At 41.6% G+C, this 17,522-nt stretch overlaps 1 protein-coding gene across 3 annotated transcripts in view; it reads left to right on the top strand.

Annotated features, from left to right (window-relative positions):
• BLM (BLM RecQ like helicase) overlaps positions 1–17,522 on the top strand; it is an 87,621-nt gene that overhangs the window by 23,073 nt on the left and 47,026 nt on the right. For all 3 annotated transcript variants that reach the window (XM_042988006.1, XM_042988008.1, XM_042988007.1), the window contains exons 2-7: positions 5,300–5,401; positions 6,570–7,270; positions 8,360–8,516; positions 11,618–11,739; positions 15,580–15,712; positions 16,015–16,718. In XM_042988006.1, coding sequence (XP_042843940.1) covers positions 5,304–5,401; positions 6,570–7,270; positions 8,360–8,516; positions 11,618–11,739; positions 15,580–15,712; positions 16,015–16,718 — 1,915 coding nt within the window. In that variant the 5' untranslated portion in view covers positions 5,300–5,303. The remainder of the gene's footprint in view (positions 1–5,299; positions 5,402–6,569; positions 7,271–8,359; positions 8,517–11,617; positions 11,740–15,579; positions 15,713–16,014; positions 16,719–17,522) is intronic.

Below are 17,522 nucleotides of genomic sequence, written 5' to 3' on the forward strand. Positions count from 1 at the left end.
CCTCCTCTTTGCTGTGTCTTCTGACCATTATGTAACAGGACTACAGATTTCCTAGGCCTGATCCAGCTGATTAACATGCTACTCAGCTCATCCACTGACGGCTTTGTAGCAACTACTTTATTTGTTAGTATATGTGCTGCCGAAGCGAGCACGAACTACTTTATTTTTTAAAACAATTAGTTCTTCTTTTTTATAACTGAATATCCAACTTCATATTTCCATTAAGCCTCTGAGGACGTTTTATCCCTCCTCTCAAAGTAGGATATTTTGGTTTAATGACTTTCTATTCTATTTCATTGATCCTGGTTTTTTTACATTAATTAATTGATTTTTTAATTTATATCCAAGTTAGTTAGCATATAGTGCAACAATGATTTCAGGAGTAGATTCCCTAATGCCCCTTACCCATTTAGCCCATCCCCTCTCCCACAACCCCTCAAGCACCCCCTCAGTTTGTTCTCTATATTTGAGTCTCTTATGTTTTGTCCCCCTCCCTGTTTTTATATTCTTTTTGTTTCCCTTCCCTTATGTTCATCTGTTTTGTATCTTAAAGTCCTCATATGAGCGAAGTCATATGATATTTGTCTTTCCCTGACTAATTTTGCTTACCATAATACCCTCCAGTTCCATCCATGTAGTTGCAAATGGCAAGATTTCATTCTTTTTGATTGCCGAGTAATACTCCATTGTGTATATGTGTGTGTGTGTGTGTGTGTGTGTGTGTGTATGTATATACATATATATATACACACATACATACATACACCACATCTTTATCCATTCATCTGTCAGGGACATTTAATTTTTTGAGGAATCTCCATACAGTTTTGCAGAGTGGCTGCACCAGTTTGCATTCCCACCAGCAGTACAAAAGGAATCCTCTTTCTCCGCATCCTCGCCAACGTCTATTGTTGCCTGAGTTGTTCATGTGAGCCATTCTGACAGGTGTGAGGTGGTATCTCATTGTGGTTTTGATTTGTATTTCCCTGATGATGAGTCATGTGGAGCATTTTTTCATGTGTCGGTTGGCCATCTGCATGTCTTCTTTGGAGAAGTGTCTATTCATGTCTTTTGCCCATTTCGTCACTGGATTGTTTGTTTTTTGGGTGTTGAGTTTGAGAAGTTCTTTGAAAAATTTTTTTAACGTTTATTTTTGAGAGGGGGGGAGGAGAAGCAGAGAAAGAGAGGGAGAGACACAGAATTGAAGCAGGCTCCAGGCTCTGAGCTGTCTGCACAGAGCCTGACATGGGGATTAAACTCACAAACAGGGAGATCATGACCTGAGCCAAAATTGGACGCTTAACTGACTGAGCCGCCCAGGCGCCCCTGGTAAGTTCTTTATAGATTTTGTATACTATCCTTTATCTGATATATCATTTGCAAATATCTTCTCCCATTCTGTAGGTTGCCTTTTAGTTTTGCTGATTGTTTCCTTTGCTGTGCAGAAGCTTTTTATTTTGATGAGGTCCCAGTAGTTCATTTTTGCTTTTGTTTCCCTTGCCTCCGGAGACATGTTGAGTAAGAAGTTGCTGCGGCCAAGATCAAAGAGGTTTTTGCTTGCTTTCTCCTCTAGGATTTTGATGGCCTCCTGTCTTATGTTTAGGTCTTTCATCCATTTTGAGTTTATTTTGTGTATGGTGTAAGAAAGTGGTCCAGGTTCATTCTTCTGCATGTCGCTGTCCAGTTTTCCCAGCACCACTTGCTGAAGAGGCTGTCTTTATTACATTGGCTATTCTTTCCTGCTTTGTCAAAGATTAGCTGGCCATATGTTTGTGGGTCCATTTCTGGGTTCTCTGTTCTGGTCCATTGATCTGAGTGTCTGTTTTTGTGCCAGTACCATACTGTCTTGATGATTACAGCTTTGTAATACCGCTTGAAGTCCGGGATTGTGATGCCTCCAGCTTTGGTTTTCCTTTTCAAGATTGCTTTGGCCATTTGGGGTCTTTTCTGGTTCCATACAAATTTTATGATTGTTTGTTCTAGCTCTGTGAAGAATGCTGGTGTTATTTGATAGGGATTGCATTGAATATGTAGATTGCTTTGGGTAGTATGGACATTTTAACAGTGTTTGTTTTTCCAATCCATGAGCATGGAATATTTTTCCATTTTTTTGTGTGTCTTCAATTTCTTTCATAAGCTTTCTATAGTTTTCATTGTATGGATTTTTCACCTCTTTGGTTAGGTTTATTCCTAGGTATTTTATGGTTTTTGGTTCAATTGTCAATGGGATCAAGTCCTTGATTTCTCTTTCTGCTGCTTCATTATTGGTATATAGAAATGCAACCAATTTCTGTGCGTTGATTTTATATCCTGTGACTTTACTGAATTCATGGATCAATTCTAGAAGTTTTTTGGTGGAATCTCTTGGGTTTTCCATATACAGTATCATGTCATCTGCGAAGAGTGAAAGTTTTGACTTCCTCCTGGCCAATTTGGATGCCTTTTATTCCTCTGTGTTGTCTGATTGCTGAGGCTCAGACTTCCAATACTGTGTTGAATAACAGTGGTGAGAGTGGGCATCCCTGTGTTGTTCCTGACCTTAGGGGGAAAGCTCTCTGTTTTTACCCGTTGAGGATGATACTCGTGTTGGGTCTTTCATATATGGCTTTTATGACCAAGGTATGATCCTTCTCTCCCTGCTTTCTTGAGGGTTTTTAATCAAGAAAGGATGCTGTATTTTGTCAAATGCTTTCTCTGCATCTATTGAGAGAATCATGTGGTTCTTATCCTTTCTTTTATTGATGTGTTGAATCACATTGATTGTTTTGCGGAAATTGAACCAGCCCTGAATCCCAGGTATAAATCCCACTTGGTTGTGGTGAATACTTTTTTTAATGTATTGTTGGAGACGGTTGGCTAATATCTTGTTGAGGATTTTTGCATCCATGTTCATCAGGGAAATTGGTCCATGGTTCTCGTTTTCATTAGGGTCTCTGTCTGGTTTTGGTATCAAGGGTAATGCTGGCTTCATAGAATGAGTTTGGAAGTTTTCCTTCCATTTCTGTTTTTTGGAACAGCTTCAAGAGAATAGGTGTTAACTCTTCTTTAAACATTTGGTACAATTCCCCTGGAAAGCCGTCCAGCCCTGGACTCTTGTTTTTGGGGAGGTTTTTGGTTACTAGTTCAATTTCCTTGATGGTTATGGTTCTGTTCAAATTTCCTATTTCTTCTTGTTTCAGTTTTGGTAGTTTATATGCTTCTAGGAATTTTTCCATTTCTTCCAGATTACCCATTTTATTGGCATATAATTGCTCACAATATTCTATTATTATTGTTTGTATTTATGCAGTGTAGGTTGTGATCTCTCCTCTTTCATTCTTCATTTTATTTGGGTCCTTTCCTTTTTCTTTTTGATCAAACTGTCTAGGGGTTTATCAATTTTGTTAATTCTTTCAAGGAACCAGCTCCTGGTTTCGTTGATATGTTCTATTGGTTTTTGGTTTCAACAGTATTGATTTCTGCTATAATCTTTTTTTTACTGTCTTCTGCTGGTTTGGGTTTTATTTGCTGTTTTTTTTCCAGCTCTTTAAGGTGTAAGGTTAGGTTGTGTATCTGAGACCTTTCTTCCTTCTTTAGGAAGGCCTGGATTGCTATATACTTCCCTCTTCTGACCGCCTTTGCTGCATCCCAGAGGTTTTGGGCTGTGGTGTTATCATTTTCATTGGCTTCCGTGTACTTTTTAATTTCCTCTTTAACTTCTTGATTAGTCCATTCATTCATTTGTAGGATGGTCTTTAGTCTCCAGGTATTTGTTATCTTTCCAAATTTTTTCTTGTGGTTGATTTCAAGTTTCATAACATTATGGTCTGAAAATATGCACGGTATGATCTCGATCTTTTTGTACTTGTTGAGGGCTGATTTGGGTCCCAGTATGTGATCTATTCTGGAGAATGTTCCATGTGCACTCAAGAAGAATGTGTATTCTACTGCTTTAGGATGAAATGTTCTGAATATATCTGTTAAGTCCATCCAGCCCAGTGTGTCATTCAAAGCCGTTGTTTCCTTGTTAATTTTCTGTTTAGATCATCTGTCCATTGCTGTAAGTCAGGTGTTGAAATCCCCTACTATTATGGTATTATTATCAATGAGTTGTTTTTTTTTTTATGTTTGTGATTAATTGATTTATATATTTGGAGCATAAATGTTTACAATTGTTAGGTCTCCTTGGTGGATAGACCCCTTAATTATGATATAATGCCCTTCTTCATCTCATGTTACAGTCTTTATTTTGAAGTCTAGATTGTCTGATATAAGTATCGCTACTCTGGCTTTCTTTTGGTGACCATTAGCATGATAGATGGTTCTCCATCCCCTTACTTTCAATCTGAAGGTGTCTTTAAGTCTAAAATGGGTCTCTTGTAAACAGCATATAGATGGATCTTGTTTTCTTATCCATTCTATTACGTTGTGTCTTTTGATTGGAGCATTTAGACCATTGATGTTTAGAGTACTGAAAAATATGAATGTATTGCCATTATGTTGCCTGTAGAGTTGGAGTTTCTGGTGGTGTTCTCTGGTCCTTTCAAGTCTTTGTTGCTTTTGGTCTTTGGGGTTTTTGTTGTTGTTTTGTTTGTTTGTTTGTTTTGTCTTTTCTCCCCTCAGAAGGTCCCACCTTAAAATTTCTTGCAGGGCTGGTTTAGTGGTCATGAACTCCTTTCATTTTTGTTTGGGTAACTTTTTTATCTCTCCTTCTATTTTGAATGACAGCCTTGCTGGATAAAGAATTCTTGGCTGCATATTTTTGTGATTCAGCACATTGAATATATCCTGCCCCTCCTTTCTGGCCTGCCAAGTTTCTGTGGAAAGGTCTGCTGCGAACCTGGTCTGTCTTCCCTTGTAGGTTAAGAACTTTTTTTCCCTTGCTGCTTTCATGATTCTTTCCTTGCCTGAGTGTTTGTGAATTTGACTATATGATATGCCTGTTGATGGTCAGTTTTTGTCGAATCTAATGGGAGTTCTCTGTGCTTCCTGGATTTTGATGTCTGTATCTTTCCTCAGGTTAGGAAAGTTTTCCACTATGATTTGCTCGCATAAATTTTCTACCCCTTTTTCTCTCTCTTCATTTTCTGAGACCCCTACGATTCTGATGTTTTTCCTTTTTAATGAGTCACTGAGTTCTCTAAAGATTATATATTTAAAATTTCACCATTCGTAAAAAATGTCAAAACAATTTATTGACCCAAAAAACCCTAATTAATCTGGGAACAGTTGAGACAGTGCTCCACCCCCACCCCCAAGGAATACTATGATTAATGTGATGTACATAACTCTGCTGATAGTTCTTTTCCTCACTGTTTAGGATCATGGCTGCTATTCCCCAGAATAATCTACAGGAGCAACTGGAACGCCACTCAGCCAGAAAACTCAATAACGGATTAAGTCTTGCAAAACCGAAATCTTCGTAAGTATTTTGGCTGTCATACAGACACTGACCCACAGTATCATACAGATGAGATCTCTTCCCTTTCGACCCTTTCACTGCACATCAGGAAATGAAGCTGAGAGGGCCAGTGACTCTCCTACTTTGTAAATTAATGGTAGGACATGTTTTAGCAGCACCAGGTGCTAAATTGTTCAGTGACTTTGCATTGTTCCTGGTGCATAATGCTTGCTCAGTGAATATTTGTGGGATGAATGAATAGTGAATCCTATAAATTTGGCCAAACAGGTATTTTTAATATTTTAATATAATTTTATATCCATTCCAAGAACAGTTTATATGGAAATGACAGCTCTCCAGTTCTGTTCTCTCCTCTAAGCTAGACTCCAAACTGCTTGTAGTGATACTTAATTTCTCTTCTTAACTGTGCCTGTACTAAGACTAGACACTGTTCTGGGCGCTGGCTTTAAAGTTACCATTGACCTTCATGTCACTAAACCTCACAGACGCCCAGGATACCTGTCTCTTTTACTTGTTTTTCAGATTTCAGTTGGAGCCTCTTTGGGTTTTGCCTCTTTTCCCCATAAAACTTGCATCAGAATGGCAACAAGTTGCCACATATGAGTTTCTTCTCTGTTTCTTTGATGCTGTCCCCTCCCACTGGAGGTGCTGCTGGCTGAGGATGGCCAGCCTGAGAAATAAAGTAGTGGGAATGGCCCCGACACTCTCAAAACTGAATAATTAGCTTCTGCATTAGAAAGATCAGAGCATACTGCGGTGCCCGGGTGTCTCAGTCGGTTAAGTGTCTGACTCTTGATTTCAGCTCAGGTCATGAAGTCACAATTCATGAGTTCAAGCCTGGCATTAGGTTCTGCACTGACGGTGTGGAACCTGCTTGCGATTCTGGCTCACTCTCCCTGTCTCTGCCCCTTCCGTGCTCGCTCGCTCGCTCTCTCTCTCTCAAAATAAATAATATAAACTTTAAAAAAAAAGAAAGATCAGCTCATACAAAATAAAATTTAAGTTACCTTACACATTTAAAAACCAGAGAGGGAACAGGTTCTTTGATCACTTGTGATATAGTTAAGGTGAGTTGCTGTATAAATCAGGAACAGATTTTAGAGTTTCGTATAGTTGGTGTGTTTGTTAAAACTCGTCAGTCTAATTCGGTTTTCCAATTATTTTTCAGAGGTTTCACTTTTAAAAAGAAAATATCTTCAGCCAACGATGTATCTGTCACTAGCGTATCAGTAGCAAAGGCACCTGTGTTAAGTGATAAAAGCGTTAATGTTACTGAGACCTTTTCCTTTAGTGAACCTTCACCTCGTGTCACAAGTCAGCAGACAAGGGTCAGTGACTTTAAAAATGCTCCAGCAGGACAGCAAACCAGGAGAGCTCTTTCAAAACCATCATTGCCAGATTTGCCGCAGGTTCCACGGGGAGTTTTTTGTAATACCCGGAACACATCGGTGGTAAAGAAACCCAGTAATGCTACTTTCAAGAAATTAGAATTTAGTTCTTCATCAGATTCTTTTGTTACTGTCGATGATTGGGATGATATGGACGACTTTGATATTTCTGGAAATTCAGAAGCATTTGTGACACCGTGCAAAAGTCACGTTGTAAGAGTAAGCACTGCTCAGAAATCGAAAAAGAGCAAGAGAAACTTTTTTCAAGCACAGCGATCTCAAGCAGATACAATAAAGGCTGATGTGACTCCGTCCTCCTCTGCAAGCGAGCAGGCATGTGTGACTAAGGAACAGAACGACTACTCGGAATGGTTAAGTAACGACGTGATTTGCATTGACGATGACCCTATTCCCGAAGAGCTTCTAGGTGGAGATGCTCAGGATGGGCACCCTGTAAAAACTCACTTGGGAAAAGAAAGAGGTAAAAATTATATTTTATCTCATTTTAGTATGTTGATTGTATTAATTTATTCAAAGCCAAGCGTTGGGAACGACAGCAAGGAGATACAGTTGTTTTCCTTAGGCCCTTTGGAGGAACTTACTGAACAATGTTTTGGCCACGTTCTTGAGGCAGGACCTACAGATGAAATGAAAAGATTTTATTCTGATAATATTATTATATAAACACGAAAAATAGCTCTATAATTTTACTTGTGAAGAAAATAAAGTCCATAGAGGTTAAATGGTTTCTTAATGGTCTCCTGGCTAGCTAGTGGTAGAATTGGGATGTGGAACTAAGCCTTTCTGTTATAATTCCTTCATGGCTTGCTCCCACCTAAAATTAATGTAGAATATGACGTAATTCTGCTATTAAAGTTTTACACATTCAAATCATTTTCTGTGTAGCTGTCATAATTATTAGGTGTCCAGAACCTACCAGCTAAGATTAGCCATATGTGGAAGTACCCAACGTACGAAATAGGTATAAATACGAGACCAACACTTTTAGGCCTGAATCCCATCAAGGTTACTAGCGGCTGAGAGGGGACGGAGAAATGATCAACAGCAAGCAAAACTAAAGTCTAATCAAATGCGTTGCTGTTCATGGACAGAAAATTGGGTAAAAGGTGAGTTAGAAAGCAACCATGTGGCATCGTTATCCCACACAGTCAAGAGAGAGAGGGAGAAACACTGAATCCAGCAGGACGCAAGCGACTGGGATGCCTTGGCGGCACGGTCAACCGCGTTTGTGCACTTATCATACTGACTTGTTCTACTTCCCTCTTAAATAAGAGCGAAAGAGCAAAACGGAAGTGCCGACGCTCAGTTGGGATCCGTAATTTACCTGGAGACAGACGCGGAAATCCTTAAGCAGATCTTTAGCCTCATTCCCACGTTCATTGGACTTAACCCGGTTGACTCAGTAATTCTTCAGGAAGAACCCCCACCCCCACCCCGCGCCCAGGTGTGGAAGGAGGGTGCCCTCGCCTGGTGTGACTCGCCCGGAGCACTCACTCGAGTGACGTCCCCGGAGTGATGAAAGTAACCCGTGTCCCCGGTTTTACTTTAGAGAGTAGCGAAAAGAAGATCTCGGAAGAAACGGAATTACATCCAGTTGAGAAGTCTCCGTGTGTTGAGCTCAACAAAGAGGATTACGATGCAGATTTCGTTCCACCTTCTCCAGAAGAAGTCACCTCTGCCTCTTCTTCCGCTTTAAAATGTCTCAGGTAAAACAGCTAGTTCATAAACGTTGTTTATTTCTGGGATGTCTGAAACAATCCTCTTTAGCTTGGTAGCATCTGTATAGATTTATATCCTGCTTCTGCACAGTTTATATCTCAATGAAAGCGTCAGAAAATCCCTGTTTATACATTTTATTTAATTGATGACATTCTAAAGCTGTAAACTTCCATTACTCTTAATTACATGGGACCTCCGAACAGTTTTATTGAGTTGATTTTTACAGGTGGAATATATTCCTAAAAATACTATATTTCCAAACTCTTAGACCTGAAATGACATAAAATGAACTCATTGGGAAAGTGACTTAGTAAATAATATGCCCTTTTTTTCTTTTTCTTTTCCTTTTTTTTTTTTTTTTTTTTTTTTGGTCTTGCAGTATAGAATTGGCCATTGTATTTGTCATTCTCTGAATTCTAGTAAATCGGTGACATGGTTGTGGTTAATTGGTAGTGTGGGGAAAAGATGGTACATATAGCCCATCAATAGCTTAAAAAACTAATAGTCCACATTACCTCTGTCTCCCACCCAATCCGGACCACAGTCCAGTTGAGTGATAGAGGATTTACTGTGCTGTTAATCAATATTTTAATGAGAGCAGGTCCGTCTAGGATCCCACCTTCATCAACAAGGAGGTGTTTGCCTGCATAACCTCTTTCTCTGGGCTTGTGTTTTCACAGGTGGGTTGGGATGTTTGAAGAGATGGGAAAGGTCACAATGTCATTACTGTTTGATGACGAAACTAAACAACTGTAAGAGCTGCCCTGTCCTCTTTGTCCTTCCCATAGAAATTCAGACAGAGCTATAGGAAGTGGAGGAACTGAGCAAAAGTTCATATGGAGCGTAGATTCTAAACCAGATTCTCCTAGAATAGTGAAGCAGCCAAGGCCCGGGGAGGAGCAGGCGTTGCCTGGGATGGTACATTTAATGGCAGATGGACAGAGATCCAGTGTAAGGCTGTTCCCCGGGCCAGACCGCTTCCCGTTGAACGCGTGCCTTTCTTTCCTCTGTTCATCAAAAAAGTGTGTGTGGCCCAGATGACACTGCAGCCTGTTTAACGGGACACTTGCAGTGCTGCGGTTCCCTCAGACCAGACATTCTCTTTACCCGTGTTAAGTTCTGATCCTTCTCTGCATGTGTGTGTGATTTTTGCATTGCTGTAATCAACATGTAACTATAATGTTTTATTCTGCTGCTTTGCTCTTAACGTTATTTTAAAAACATTTTCCATGTTTCTACGTAGTCTTTATCTTTATTCTCTTTAATGGCCGCGTGATCTTTTGAGTTGTCATACCATGGTTATAGGTTGTTCGCAGTTAGAAAATGTTTATTTCCAAGGTTATTCCCAGCGTAGATTCTCTCTCTGTGTTTTCCATTGCAACCTCAAATATATATTTGTGTATATTTTTTTTTTTTAATTTTTTTTTTCAACATTTATTTATTTTTGGGACAGAGAGAGACAGAGCATGAACGGGGGAGGGGCAGAGAGAGAGGGAGACACAGAATCGGAAACAGGCTCCAGGCTCTGAGCCATCAGCCCAGAGCCTGACGCGGGGCTCGAACTCACGGAGTGCGAGATCGTGACCTGGCTGAAGTCGGATGCCCAACCGACTGCGCCACCCAGGCGCCCCTATTTGTGTATATTATAAAACCAAAACAGAATGTTCACAGACAGTACTCTAACCGTGGGCAGTACACACGTAAATTTTCTTTTGTATTTTATCTTGTTTTAAAACACCGCTTGTGACTTCTGAATTAACTTCCAAGGTGGAACGGTCGGATAGTAAATAACCAAACGAGAAGCATGTTTTGTATCTCCTGTGTGCCTAAACCTCCTTAGCTGGCCCCCAGACTTCTGCCTTCAGGTCCCACGTCACCTCTTGAGCTCTGTCTCCAGTTATGCCCGTACAACAGCTCTAAGTTCCAAAGAGCTAAATGAGACGAGCTGAAAATCCGGAAAACGTTGCTAAAAATAGAATGTCTTTCCTTTGATTATATTATCTTTTTTTTTTGACATTTATTGATTGATTGATTGAGAGACATAGAGAGACAGAGCACAAGTTGGGGAGGGGCAGAGAGAGAAGGAGGCACAGAATCCGAAGCAGGCTCCAGGCTCTGAGCTGTCAGCACAGAGCCCGACACGGGGCTCGAACTCACGAACCGTGAGATCATGACCTGAGCCGAAGTCGGACGCTCAACCGACTGAGCCCCCCAGGCACCCCCTATATTATCATTTTTTAAGACTGTGTAAAGCATAGTTATTCCTCACTGTTTGATTTATTTAGAAGATTGCATTCTAAAATCCTGCTTTAGGTACGTATAGTGATTCCTGAATATCAAGTAAAGAGAATTGTCTTTATTGTCTCCCCTCATGGTCCGTCACCTTTCCCTTACCCACCATTCAAGGTTTCCTCAAGTCTCCCTCCTTGGCAAAGCCTTCTCACGTTCCAGAAGGCACTGTATTTCCATGGTACCCTCTCTAACACCATTTAGTGTGCATTTATTTTGTTTCAGGTATTTCTTGTATCTAGTCAGACTGACCACGTTTGTATGTGTTGATAATTTTCGTATAATCTGCATGAGTTGATCTTACGTACAGATAATGTATTCGCCATGCTGGCCTAGCAAGAGAATCTGGAAAAATGCTTTGGAACCTCAGAAGAGAGGAATGTGAATAACTACGTGCTAGAGGAAGCAGAAGAGTAAGACTTGGACCGGGCCTAGAAGAAAAGTGTGATTTGGGTCGGAAGAGATTAGACGGTGGGGTTGCCAAATTGAGAGGAGAGCGAGGCACAATCCCCGAGGCAGACCACGCCGGGCTTCTGTGAGGAGTGGGAGCGATGCCGTGTGATGCCACCTGGGGTTACTGAAAGGACACCTTTGGAGGTAGAGGTGAAAGGTCTCTTGGGGCCAGAAGATGGGAGACTTTGAAAGCCAGCCAAAGAAGTTCTAGAATGGAAGAGACAAAAAACATGTTTCTCTGTTCTGTTCCATATTGTCCGGCCAGTGGTGGAAAAACATCACAGAAAGAATTATGCATTTGGTCTAAGTCTGTATTATGGTTGGTTTTATATTTTTTAATTTGCAGTATATTAAAGGACCTTGACGCCTCTGACACAAAGGATGGTCCTAGCACATCAGAGGACTCGGCAAAACCCAAGGAGACGACACTGTGGCAGCCTGATCGAGAAACCAGCACAGACTATGAGGGTACAAAAATTATTTTAGACATAGCACGTATTTTAACTACTTACATTTGAAAACAAAGCGTGATTATATTTTTAACCTGTGGCTGTCTAGCATGAGGTGCGTGAGATGGCTCTTACAGAGCCGGGCCCCCACACAGAACCGGGCCCCCCCCACAGAACAGGCCCCCCACACAGAACCAGGCCCCTCAGATCCAGCCAGTCCTCCTCACGGAACTGGACATCCACACAGAACCAGGCTGTCACACAGAACTGGGCCCCCTACAGGACCGGGCCCCCCACATAGAACCGCCCGCCCCTGGGTGCTGTGTAGCCAGCATCGACTTTGACGACTCAGAAACTTGTGTTCTCACAAGATAATTCATACTGTGTTTTGAAAACACTACTTGTTAGAAAATCATTTCTCATACTGAGCCAGAATTTGTCTTCCTGTAACTTTAATCCTCCTGAAATAAGTCTAAAGTTCTTAGAAGCCTCTCTCCCTACCCCACCCCCTGCTTTTTTTAGGGCTAAATATTGTCAGGTCTTTTAACTCTTTTTCCTAGACCTTACATCCTCCTGATTCTCCCTTGTATGCACTCTGGGGTTTGCATCTTGATGTCCGTGCAAAGTTTACTACTTTGTTTATTTGATGTTTCTAATCCATTTTTAAATTTTCTATTAACTAATACAAATAATCTAGACGCACTACAAGATTTTGAAAAGCAGCAGCCTCCTTTCCTGCTCCTGATTTCTATTTCCCAGGGGCTCTGTCAGTCTGGAGATCTGTGTCCTTCTGTCCTGGAGTTTTTTGGAATTTTTCTTTTTCTTTTCTTATTTGTTTTCTCTTTTCTCTTTCACTCTTCCTGGAACTTCTGTAATTTGGATTGTAGGCCTCCATGAGTTATCATTTGTATTTTCCACTTCTTGCTTCTCTGCTTTCTGGGAGATTTACTCAATTTTATCTTTAACTCGTCTATGGGATTTTTCCATTTAATCAAGCCATCTTCCAAGAGCACTTGTTTTATTCTCTGAGTATTTCTGTAACATGTTGTTCTGGTCTTTTTTTTTGAGAGAGAGAGAGCGCATGCACATGATTGGGGAAGGGGCGGAGAGCGAGGGAGACAGAGAATCCCAAGCAGGCTCCATGCTGTCAGCACAGAGACAGACGCGGGGCTCGATCCCACAAAACCATAAGTTCGTGACCTGAGCCAAAATCAAGAGTCGGATGCTCAACTGACTGAGCCACCCAGGTGCCCCTGTTCTGGTCTTTTCTAGTGGGTCCTGTACTTGTGGTGTGTGTGTTTGCACAGCCACGTGTGTAGTGTGTGTGCACACGCATGAGCATAGTGGTGTGTGTGCAGGCATGTGTGTGTCACACGCACGTGTGTGGTGTGTGTGTGCATGTGTATTGTGTGTATATGTGCACGTGTGTAGCGTGCACATGTACATGCACGTGTGCGGTGGTGTGCGTTATTTCTGTTTCCTCCAAATTTCTTTTTCTTTATTTTGGTCTCTGAATTTATTGTTAGGGAAGTCCCTGAAATACCTGATGTCCTACTAGGACACTCTTCTGGGTGTTTGACAATATCAACTAATTTAATCCTCACAGTGGCCTTGAAGGCAGTTTCTGTTATCCCCGTTTTACAAATAAGGACACGAGGCCCAGGAGAATGAAATAGAACTACACATGGTCGTGGAATTAAACAACAGCAGAGCAAGGATCGAAATCCAGCAGTCCTGAGGCTCTTGAGTTGACACTGGTAGCCGCCACACTGTGCTGTTCTGTGGCATTGTTTCACTGATAAAATGGTTGACTAGGACGGGGACAAGGACAGAGCCATATGGAATGTCGTTAGCGGTCTCTCAGGTGACATCAGTCCATCCATCCCTTCTTGCTCAACTTGTTTCACATCTGCCTCCAGACTGTGTTTCTCTCCCTTGTCCACGGTGGGGGGGTGGGGGGCTGCTGCAGAAGACTCGGTCATGTGGCTCCGCAGGTCCAGGGTCTAAGGCAGCAAGAGAAAGAGCCTGGGACGTTAGCTCTAGAGTGACGAGGTCCTCAGGTACAAAACCCTGTCTTCTCCTACCCCTGGCTGTGTGATTATGGCAAATTAGTTAAGCTTCTCTGAACCTCAGTTTCTTCTATAACATGAGACCGGTATCTTGCTGGGTATTTGTCAGGATTCAAGGTTAAGTGCCAGAGTACTGTAGGCCTTCAGTAAGTGGTAGCTGTTATCATCTGCCAGTCTAGTAATCCCTTCAAAGAAGGAAATACATTAAGATTACTGGTTTATTTACATGAACTCTTGCTAACTCTATAATTGTTTCCTCTCCTCTTGAAGCTCACAAAGCAGCCATTTGATAACATGTTCTAGAATTTTGCCTTGAATTAACATCCACATCACCAGGCTGTAGCTTTTGGCAATCTGTTTAGAATTCTTTTTTTAATTAGAACAATGTCTGCTTGTCTTCACTCTTCCATCAACTAACTGTCGTATTCACTGGATTCCTCACATATCAGCGGGATCTTCTTTGCGGGTTTGCTTTGTATTCTGAGGTGTAACCTGTCTAGACAAGAAGACTCGAGCTCCTTTTCAATAGCTGTATCTACCTCTGAGCCTATCTTGGCTTTCATTTCCTTCAGCCCAGTGTTTATTCTCCTCTTTCCAATCTGATACCCGGTTCGCCATGCAGAGAAAACGCGCAAACACGCAAAATGGGGACTCAGCAATTCCACTTGACCGTCTCATACCTCACGTCCTTATTCGTGCCAGTCTCTAGTAAAAGTCCACTTTTCCCAAGTCACTGTCGCACGGATGCTTGTCCCCCGAGCCTCTGCCTGTCTGCTCTTCCCCTCCTTCCTGCCCTTCGGAGCCTGTGACTGGCTGTCCTCCCGCAGTCTCGTTCTCTTCTCTGCACATTCTCTTCCTCTTACTTGTCACATTGTCTCCTGAGAATAGCTTCCTCTGCAGCCCACCTAAACCGTTGATTTCCTGTTTATTTCCCGTGCTAACCTGAGGCCTTAGGGGTGGAGGAGGCATCTTCCTTGCTTCCCATTTCTACCCCGACCCAGTCTTTTCTTCCTTCATCTAAAGCCTCACCTCCTTTGACGTCCTTTTTCTTAGTTATGTAACGTAAATTTTGAAAATGGGGAAATTGATCAGGAATCTCTCTCTCACACCTGCTTGCCTCTCTTCTACCCCATGTCTCCATCTCAGTCCCCCACTCCTTTCCATCTCCGTTTTCTGCTGCCCTCGTGTTGGTCTTCCTTTCCGGCTGTGTTTCCCTGTGTGGTGGCAGAGGACGCGGCCACCAGCAGCCTTTGCAGCTTCTTGAAAAGAGAAGTCTCCTTTTCCAGTCACAGAATTCCCAGACCTGTTTCTCTCTTGAGCTGCCTTACACCAGATGCCCACCAAGGGAGAGGGGCAGGGGTCTCCCCAAAGAAAGTCTAAGTCTGTTACCACTGAAAGGAAGTGTGGATGCCAGGCGGACCAGAACAGCAGGCGGGGCTCTTGCCTGTCCAGCCCTGTATGATATACCTTCTATGGGCCTGGTAAGATTTACCCCTGAGGTTAGTTAAAAACTTTCCTAAATCGATCAACTTTTGTAGCTTACAATGACGTAGGTTACCCTAAGCGAAATAGTAAGAATTAACCTGAAATGAAACGATGGTCACACAGTTACGGGCTCTCATGATACAGAATGGAGATGACGTGATTTCAGAGTATTTCACAGGCAGATAATAGGGCAATACGTGGTAGTTTACAATCTTGTTTTTAAACTACTTCAAATTGTACATGCATGACTTATAAAATTTTAAGTCTTTTTCAAGGAAAAATATTGACAAAATAAAATTTTATAGCTAGACAGACCAGTTTACAGCAGCAGCTTATTCACGTGATGGACCACATCTGTAAATTAGTTGATACTATTCCTGACGATGAACTGACCGCTCTGGATTGTGGACAGGAACTGCGTCAGCATCGGGACATAAGGTATTTGACGTTTTCTTCTGGAATATATATCTGATTGCCTCCCACCAACGTAAGTCAGAAACACACGGGGCAGAATTTCCAGGCATTCTGGCTGGGAAATTGAATAGGATACTTGTCACTCTGTTTTGTGTTTTAAACTTATTTATTTATAAATTTATTTGTTGTTTTCAAACTGCCCCTTTAGAGATTGAGAAAAAGAGACTCTGTTTTGCCACAATTTGGGATGGAAACTAACGATATACTTGTGCGGCCTACCGTGGTAGACTACTCCCATTGAATGTGGTGTTCTGTTTTCCCTTCAGAAGGAAGCTCCTGGCCGACGCTGACTCAAATACAAGCGATGCCCGTGTTCTTGGTTCAGTGTGGAGGTGCGGGCCCGATGCACTTGGTGGCCCCCCGGAGGACATGGCGTCTCTTTCCTCTGCGGAGGCATTTTCAAACAGTGATTCCTGTCCTACAGGAAGTTGTGTTTTTGTTAAGGAGTTACATTTTCCACACCTTCCCTCAAATTCCAACGCTGCTAGGGAATGTGTCCTGGCCACTACCCCAGGAAAGACAGGATTCTCAGCCACCACGAAGAATCCCTTTGAAAGACCGTTATTCAGTCCCCATTTACAGAAGTCCTTTGTAAGTAGCAACTGGGCTGAAACACCAAGGATAGAAACAAGAAATGAAAGCTCTTATTTCCCGGGAAATGTTCTCACAAGCACGGCTGTGAAAGATCAGAATAAACACACTGCTTCACTAAATGACTTAGAAAGAGAAATCCAGGCTTCCTGTGATATTGATAATTTTGACATAGATGACTTTGATGATGATGATGACTGGGAGAATATAATGCATAATTTAGCAGCCAGCAAATCTTCCACAGCTGCCTATCAACCTATTAAGGAAGGTCGGCCAGTTAAACCAGTATCAGAAAGAATTTCTTCAGCCAAGACAAACTGTCTTCCATTGGCATCTGCTGCTCAAATTAAAAACTCAGAGTCAATTCAGAATTACGCTGGTAAGTTTAAAATAAATTGATGCTTATATTTTATATGAAAATATAACTGTCCAAAATCGGAATTGTGTAAGAAAAATGATAGCACATCGTCCTTGCCTGAAAAGTACATTGTCTCTATGCACATTTCTGCTGATAATATGAATTCCAAATCACCGTTTCAAAAGCAGGTTGCTCCTTTGTCTCTGCGGCAGCTGTAGTTTGATACAACGCGTAATTATAACCTATTGTAGTAAAGCTCTGAAGTCATTACAAATGTGCTTTGCCTCTAAATTAACATATTTTCGTCCCTAAAACAATAAAGCTCATAAGGGCCAAGTTTTTAATGATTTGAGGGATGAGTAAAAAGCAAAACTGAATTTATATGTTAAAAATGTAATTGTGTATTTTTAGAACTCTGATGATGAGAACTGATCAATTTATAAAGTAGAGAAACATGTCTTCTGTCTTAAAATATTAAAATGCAGGGCAATCTAAGAAAGACACGAAGTCAGAAATTCCTTAAGTCAGATTCTTTCTTTGGGCCTAAAATCCTTTTAATTCATTCAACAAATATGTATTGAGAGCCATTCCGTGCCACGTTCGGTGTCAGGTTCTGGTAAGAGGTGAAGAACGGGTCATTCCTGTCCTCTTGGAGCTCCCAGTTTAGCGGGAGAAGTTTTGGGAGGAGTGCAGTTAGCCACTGTAAAGGCTGCAGAGAGAAGCCAAAATTAATTTTAAAACCTTACGTCAACCGTATAAAGTTGCCACAAAGTGTGTTTTAACCGGAACAAGTTTCTATGTGTAAGGTTTGATAAAGTACAGCCT

The sequence above is a fragment of the Panthera tigris genome, chromosome B3 (assembly GCF_018350195.1).
Source record: "Panthera tigris isolate Pti1 chromosome B3, P.tigris_Pti1_mat1.1, whole genome shotgun sequence".
NCBI classification, from domain to species: Eukaryota; Metazoa; Chordata; class Mammalia; order Carnivora; family Felidae; genus Panthera; species Panthera tigris.